This window comes from Chaetura pelagica, unplaced genomic scaffold (genome assembly GCF_000747805.2).
Source record: "Chaetura pelagica isolate M959 unplaced genomic scaffold, ChaPel_1.0 scaffold47, whole genome shotgun sequence".
NCBI classification, from domain to species: Eukaryota; Metazoa; Chordata; class Aves; order Apodiformes; family Apodidae; genus Chaetura; species Chaetura pelagica.
Window position 1 is genome coordinate 1253839 of NW_009954140.1, and position 8122 is coordinate 1261960.

The 8122-nt window shown below is 43.3% G+C and overlaps 1 protein-coding gene across 1 annotated transcript in view; it reads left to right on the forward strand.

The window, feature by feature from the left end:
- The window catches only part of CACNA1G (calcium channel, voltage-dependent, T type, alpha 1G subunit), a 96820-nt gene extending 89351 nt beyond the window's left edge, over positions 1-7469 (forward strand). Inside the window, exons 36-38 of the mRNA XM_010002670.1 lie at positions 1-169; positions 2718-2887; positions 6615-7469. The exon at positions 1-169 is cut by the window's left edge and continues 14 nt beyond it. Coding sequence (XP_010000972.1) covers positions 1-169; positions 2718-2887; positions 6615-7469 — 1194 coding nt within the window. The remainder of the gene's footprint in view (positions 170-2717; positions 2888-6614) is intronic.
- The last annotated feature ends 653 nt before the right edge of the window (positions 7470-8122 follow it).

An 8122-nucleotide genomic window follows, 5' to 3' on the forward strand; every position in this document is an offset into this window, starting at 1 on the left:
GACGCTCTGGCCCTGTCTCCCAGCAAGGACCTGCTGAGTGTGAGGAAGCCCTCGGTGGGACGCACCCACTCCTTGCCCAACGACAGCTACATGTTCCAGCCGCCGTACTCCAGCCCCTGTCCTGCTGCCCTGGGTGAGAGGAATCCAGCACATCACAAGTCCCACTCAGGTACACATCTTGTCAGCTGGGACACGAGCAGAAATATCCAAGAGCTGGGGTTTTCCAAGCTCATCAGTAGGAAGCAGCAAATTGCTGCAGGTTTCCAGGGAGGTGTTTATGCCGAGACCTGTGGAATAGCTTTGCAAAGACCCTCCACAACTTACAAAGCCCAGGCTGTTACAGATAACTCCTTTCCTCTGTGCTTTTTGGCAGCTGGCCTGGCTCAGCACTGATTGTGCCTCTGCCTGGTTCCTCAAGGGTTACAGTCCATACAGCCTGGGCTCCTTCTTTCTCACCTGAGCCAGCTGTGGCCCAGAGCAAAAACCCCAGCAGAAAAAATATTTCCTGGTGTCTGTTGGGGTTTTTTCAGCAGTACCTATTCTAGCAGGTTTTGGAAGCTCTATATGGGAACATCTGTGAAAGAAAAGAAAATGGTGTCTCTAAATGCCTGTAAAATGAACATAAATGTGCTGAATTGAGAGAGATCTCAGCGTGAGATGAATGGAAAAATGAAGGAGTGTAGAATTGTCCTTCCCAGCGTGCGTGGTTGGGATCTACACCTTCCAGCTAAATCCAGAGATATTCTTAGATACAGCATATTGCAGATACCAAGGGCTCTCTCCACCTACACCCCAGCTTCTGTACTTGCTGCTACCTCCTGGTTCCTTATTAATGTGCTTTCATTTGCTTGGCCTGCTAGGGGTTGCCTTCTGCTGCTAAGTGAATGTAGCTGTCTTTGCTTCTTCTGTACATGCCATCATTTTAGACATTTGTCACAGATAAGACAGAGAAGTTTTTACAAGCATTGTCATTCGAGGGCCTCTAAGCAGAACAGCATTTCAGCACTGTTCAGAATGGGAGGAGATTTGAACAGATTAGAAATAAGGTGTTGAAATTTGCATGGTAACAAGAGTTTGGATGAATAGCGACAGTTGAACAGCAGGGAAAAAAATGTGGACACATTGGAAGATGAATTTGGAGCTGGGAGAAATCACTGCCATAATGTGAAATTTTCAAGGTCAACAGCTGCCTTTGAAGAATCTCTTTGAACATAATGCAGAAGGTGCAACTAAAATCCTGGTCAAATCCTACTGAAGTCGATATCGAAACTCCCATTACCTTCAGTGAAGCCAGAATTTATGGCTCTTTGTAACACCCAAGAAATTACTTGGAGTTATAATCCCTGATCATAAAATAATATCCTGTTTGCTATAAAGGGGGTTTCCAGCACTTCATTTTTTGACCCTTCATTCAGGCGCATTTGTCCTGTCTTGAACAAAAAACTACGTCAACTTGAACAAAAAGTGGGTAATTGCTGAGTTCTTTCTTTCTTGAAGATTCCAATTCCCAGTTCCCAGCTTGAAGAACTGAATAGGTCCATTTGACAGCCCTGGCTTGGGCAAGGCAGGCATTGCACCCTTGTAAATCCACAGGAAAACTGTTCCACTGAGTTGATGTAGAAGTATCTTGGAAAGGTAAAGCTGATGTCTTACTCATAACCACAATAAGCAATTAAACCTTTTGTGTTTCTCTCCTGCTGGTGAAATTCCAGTCATTTTAAGTGGGCCAAAGTGCTCAGAGGTGGGTAAGGTGCCCAAGTCTTGGAGTATGCATCATTGTCTTGGTCCCCCTACAATGTCACAGCTTTTCAGGGTGGGGGAACTCACCCCTACCTGTTTACAGTTTGTAATATTGTAAAGTGCTGTGAAGATAGCAAGAGGTGCCAGGCGCCTCTAATAAATCACCACAACTAAGCCATAATATTTCAAGCTGAGAAAGGTTTTGTTGTCAGAAACACTGGCACTTGCAGGAGGTATTTGTTTGAATACTCCTTCGTAATGGGGCTGTTGTTCTGGGAAAGATTCCAGGACAAATGAAATTCTCTGGGATGCGGTCCAGGTTAAATGAATTGTTTTGAAAAATGTTGAGGCTGTTGGGGGAGGGGGAAGGGAATCATGCAGAATTTCAAACCTTTTAGAAGAAGTAGCCAGCAACCACGAAGGGTCAGAAAAAGGCTGGGGAGTATGTATTTCCTCCTCCTGGGATGTTTTGTAAAACTAGGGTTGAAAACTGCCAGGGGCCATTCCTGTTTGCTTCATTTCCAGCAAGTGTGCGGGGTTTGAGGTCCCAGCAGTTGGTCTCTGCATGCGCTCAGGTATGGAGACATCCTTCCCTACAGCCCTTCAAAGTCAGCTCCTTGTGGTGCTGAGATGTGTGGTTGCCTGCAAAGTTATTGGCCCTGAAGCAGGGACGTAGAAACTGCCAGTCCAGATGAACTTGTAGTTCATCATCTTCTGTTCTTAACAGGAGCTCGTCCCAGTTGTATCAGGGGAAAATGCCAAGAAAAATGAAATCATAGACAATTTTGGCATAATTTATTAGTAGATGGGAGGTTTTTTTCCCCAATCATGGAGAGCCAGTTGCTGAATTCAGTGGTTTTGCCATGCCTGTCTGGTCCAAAGTGCAACGGAGCAGTTTTCTCTGAAAGGTCATTGAGACAGGGACACAATCCCCAGATTAGTATCATCACATTTCTGTCTTTTCTCCCTCTCACAAGGTTCGAAGGCCTCGGTGCAGTCACAGCCAGCAGACACCAGCTCTCTGCTGCAAATTCCAAAAGACCATTTTCACCACATAAGAGCTCATGACCGTTTGGTGAGGGAGAGCAAACCCCAAGTTTCCCAGCAGACACACTCACCTTCTGCCGAGAGGCTGCTCCGCAGGCAGGTAAGCAGACTGACCATGAACCTGCTGGGTTGTACACTCTCCTGTCTGCAGGTTAACTCCACTTTAAATGCAAGGAGGGATTCACAGTGAAATCCCCAGAGAACTGCGTTTCTCCTACAGAAATAACAAAAAGGTTGATGGGTTTTTGATCTGAAAGGCATCCAGGAGTCTCCAAAGAACGTGCGTGATGAGTATCATCTCCGTTGGCCAGATGCCTAAATGTTCTCCATGTTGTTAGCACTTTATTTTTTTCAGTCCTCTTCATAAATGCAGCCAAATGCTCCCTGAGGGCTCATTGGGGTTAAGGAACTAATTTTTAACTGCTGTGATTTTCTCAGTGCTTGAAAGGACATAGTGACACAGACTCCACCCCAGGCCACCTTTCCTCTGGCTCCTCTGGTTTCTCAAAAGGGAAAAACTGTTTAAAAAAAGCTGGATATCTTGTATGCAAAACCATTGTGGAAAGCATACTGCTTCTACAGTGAGAACTGAAAATTAAGATCCTTTTGAATCCTCTACATGCTTTTGAGAAGTTTGAGTTCATGAAAAACAGAACATATTATATTTTGGAACTTGTTTTATTTTTATTTTTTTTTCTTTTACTTTTCCTGGAATTGATTTAAATCTTGATTCTACCAAAGATCTAAGAGATCTAATCAAATATTCCAGTCTGGTTGATTGGAAGCATAAGTTTAAATTAAGCTTTTTTAGTAAAACACTTAAACTTGTGCTTCACTCTTAAATTCTTAAGCATTTCTCATTGGGCAGCTGGAGCAGGACCAGAGACATGTCTGATTCCCAAACTCTGCTTTCTTCAGTAGTTTCATGCCTGATTTTATATACACAGAATAGATCAGTTCTATTTTTTCAAAAGCAATTTCTTTCCTGCATGAAAATATTCCCATTTCTTTTATCTTTTAATCAACATTGACAAATTAGACAGTTGATTCATTAAGTTCTGAAAATGAATGTGAAGTACCAAGGTTAACAATTACATTAGTCTGTAATACTAAATTGACATAAGAAATTCCTAGCATGTATTCGTTTGCACAGGGCTGGCCAGCTACCCCAATCACCACTAATGGGGAAACTAATTGATGTCATGATTCCAGTTCATAACCATTCTCTCTTGCTTTCTAATGAATAGCAGACCCATCCTTTTGAACTGATCTATCTAGAATAAATTACCATGTTAGCCATCTCCTCAGCCTAATTCTATTCAGATCTTTGAAGGCCTCTTTTTCCAAGCCTTTTCATATGTTGAAGTTAATTTATTCCCCTCCCTTCTCTCTCTGCTCGTGCAGTGACATGAGCATGCTCTTGGAATGACACTTCAGAAAGAAATAAGCTTTGGGACAGATATGGTCCATGGACCAGACAGATCCCTCTAAAAGTTAGTGAGGTGTTGCCTTGGCCATGCTCCTGAGTAGCAAGGAGCTCCCAATGTGGCTACTGGGAGCAGTAAGGTTGTTCCTGGCAACAGGGCAGTGTTGCTGTTACTGTTAATTGCAGACTAGATGGCCTGACATTGTGAAACTTAGTCCTTGAAGAGGAAAATTCCTTTAACATCCCCTGCCCTTCTGCTTACTCAAGTACTCTCTGCTTGGCTCCTTTTATTGCCACCACTAATTTGTTACTAGCACATCAAAATAGCCCAAACTAACAAAGTGTTTTGGTTTGCACTACCCACTTTTCCTTATTGTTACATATATTGCATGTAATTCTGATTTGTTTTCTTTTCTTTCTTTTCTTTTTTTTTTTTTTTCCTTTCCCTTCCCCCTCTCCCCCTCTCCTATCCTAAATGTGTGCACAGATAAATCTTGTCCCCCACATACCTGGTCCGTGCACTTTCCTCCATGATTAAAACCCGTGTGTTTAACTTCCCTTTCCCTCCAGAGGGCTGGAGAGTGGACACAGTCCCCACAATAACCTGCAGTTAAGGTCTGACAATTAGTGATGTGCATGCAGATGAAGATGAGTGGATCAGATGCTTTGAGAGAACATTCTCTGCTGAGGAGCATCCTCCTTGGCAGTGCATTGCGCAAAAGCTTTTCTCCAGGGGAATTCTACCTGAGCTGAAAACTATATTGATTTTCTGGTTCCAGAACTGTGTATCCAAGCTGTAGCCCACACCAAGCTGTGGCTACTACAGGTGTACACCCCAGTGGGATGGCAGAGGGTCATTTTATTTTTAAACAAACCAGTAAAACGTTTGTACAGTTACTACTACCAACTACCAAAGATGCCTGTATCATAAAGAAAGAAAGAGCTGGTGGTGACTAATGGTGTCATTGCGTGCAACACAGGTTGGTGTATGAGCAAAAGTAATGACGAGTTACTTTTTGCTTCTGTATTCTACATTTTTGTGGTCTGTGGTTCTTTTTCGAATATGAACTTGATTTCTTCTCCCAAACACTCCCTAAAACCACTGGCATTGGGGAGACCAGAATCACCTCCACTCCTGACTGCAGTCAGTTGTTGGTGCTCTGCTGTAAAACTAGCAAGGATTCACCAGCATTGGACAAAATAATTTTGCAGTATTAAATGTTCTCTCAACTCTAAGAGACAACAAAGGGAGCCCAATGTGCAGATGTAGCAATAGGCTCTTGTGTTTCTGCATGCACACGTGTGCACGCTGCAGCTGATGAGAGCTTTGCCTGAATAGAGATCATTTGGCTCAAACGATCCTTGTGGGACAATTTTTATATAAATTGTAAGATCATTTTGGGGCAATTTGTCACAAAAACATTCCTTAGTATGAGGAATTTCATCTCCTTAAGCTTCTCAAAAGGACTGAGACCAGCTGCACTCATTCCCTCCAAATTTCTCTGTGAAGTTTTTCATCTTCAAAATCATCTGAAAGTCTTCTCAAACTGCAGCTCTGCCTTCAAGGGCCAGTTAATGTGGCTGATTTATAGACCCTTTTGACAAGGGATGTGGTGCAGTGAAAAGACAAAGCCTTCAAAACATGCCATAGGTTCTCTGCCAGCAGGCACTGATGCTGGGTACGGCTCAAGACAGCCAAGGCAAAATGTGCCTCAGGAAGCCTGAACTCAAGCATCAGAATAAGTCAAAATCATTACAGATTATTAGCTTTATTATTATTAGTTCAGCTTTGGACTCTAGCCTTTCCAGCTCCCCTGCTGTAAGATGGTGCAGAGCCGTGGCTCCAGCCTGGGGACCAAAGCCAGGGACAGGCTGTTGCCCTCATGCTGATGCAGAGCGTGGTTGCTCAGGCGTTGTTGGCTCTGGGGATCCTGCTCCGTGCCCTCAGCATCACCTGAGCTAGGGAAGGGAATATACAGAGGCTCACCTGCACATCTCCCCTCTTCCACCCACACCTGAGCTGCTAAAATTAAAAAGGAGGTTGCTGTAGACCCTCATCCTTTGCATAGCAGGTGTATGTCTATGTATGGGTGAGGGCATTCTGGTTTTGCAGCCCTCCATCCTTAGAGGAGAAAGTTAAAGGTCAACCTGTTTGGAAGAACAAAGGGCCAAATTCTGCTGTCACTTACACAGTGAGGAACCCACAGATCACTGAACCGTGGGAATTGCTAGGACCCGTGGTGCAGGTCGAGTTATAGGAGTCAGAAGGTCTGTGCTGAGGTACCTCAGCAGAGTTGAGTGCCCTGTAAACGTTGTGCCTTGCTTGCACTAACCTCTGTTTGGTCTGTCTCTCTCATCTGGCAACTCCTCTCCTCCCTGATCCCCTTGTGCTCCAATACAGATGGCTATAAGGAACGACTCTTTGGATAGCAAGGAGAATGTCCACACCGAGGTGAGTGAACTCTCTGACCCAAATGTCCCTGCTGTGCCCATGGAGGACTCGTCAGTGGCTCTGGTGCCCTCAGAAGCACAGGAGTTGGCCGCGTGGAGCCGGGCGAGCGTTCATACACAGCAGCATTCCCACAACCAGTACAATATTTCAAAGCAGGCACCAGCATCGTGTGCTTGTGCGGACTCTTATCAGGAGACACCTGGAGATTCAATGGACCAAGAAGTATCTGAAATAAACAGCTCCTCAGAGCCTTTCACTTCAGAAACTTGTACAGCCTCGAGTGCCTGTTCAGAGGTTCAGCCTCTCACTCCTAAGAGGAACCTAGGCAATACTGGCAACATTACACTGAAGGACCTGAAGAAATACCACAGTGTAGACACCCAGGGTCTTCTAAAAAACCCACCTTCTTGGTTGGATGATCAAAGGAGACATTCAATAGAAATTTGTTCAATGGAAAACAGTCCTCAGCACCATTCCACATCTAGTTCTTCTGGCTTCATAAGTCAGGTGGTAAGTGAAATGGAAGGCTTGCAAGGAACACGGCAGAAGAAAAAACTGAGCCCTCCCTGTATATCTATAGAACCACCAGATGGACAGAGTTTGCTGCCTAGAGGACCTCACAGCATCTCACCTACCAGTGGAGACATTTGCTTGAGACGGCGCGCTCCGTCCTGTGAGTCCAAGGATTCGATGGATATAGGGGATTCGTTGCTTCCAGACAGTATGTCAACATCTCCTACCCCAAAGAAAGACTTGTTGACACTTCCTAGCTTTTCCTTTGATCAAACGGAAATGGACCCCTGAGTTACTTTTTCTTTTTTTTTGTTGGTGCCAAATGTTTTCTTCCTTTCATGTAACAGGAAAAAAAACCAACAACCTAAAAAAACTGTATTCTAAAACGGCACTGGGTAACAACATTTCCAAAGAAAGATTAAAGAACCAGCTGGTTAAAAGAGTGGTTAACCTATATCACGCTTACTTAAGCATATGTTCTGCTTAGGTAAAAGCAATACAATGTGCAGAATCTATATGTATATTATATTTTATTAAATTAATTGAATCTAGTATTGCGGGATGTAGTACATTTTGTGACTAAAGACTCGTTTAATTTTCTTCTTTTTTTTTGTATCTCAGAATATTTCTGAGATAAAGTTGGTTTTTATAAATATTTTAACCTTAAAAAATATATTTAATCCCTCATCTTTTTTTTTTTTGTTTTGTTTGGGTTTAATTTTGTTTTGCAAAGCACAAAATGTAGCCAATTAGTGCATTACAGAGGAAATGTGTCCCACAGTCAGCAGTAAATAAGAATTATTTAATGTAATTTATTTCCCCCCTCGACTTCAATAATAATCTGGGGGGGAAAAAAAGGAAGATTGTTTGCATAGTACAGAAATGCAGTGGTAGTTTTTTTTAGAAAATACTATTCCAATCTTGCAAAAAATGGACATCCAGAG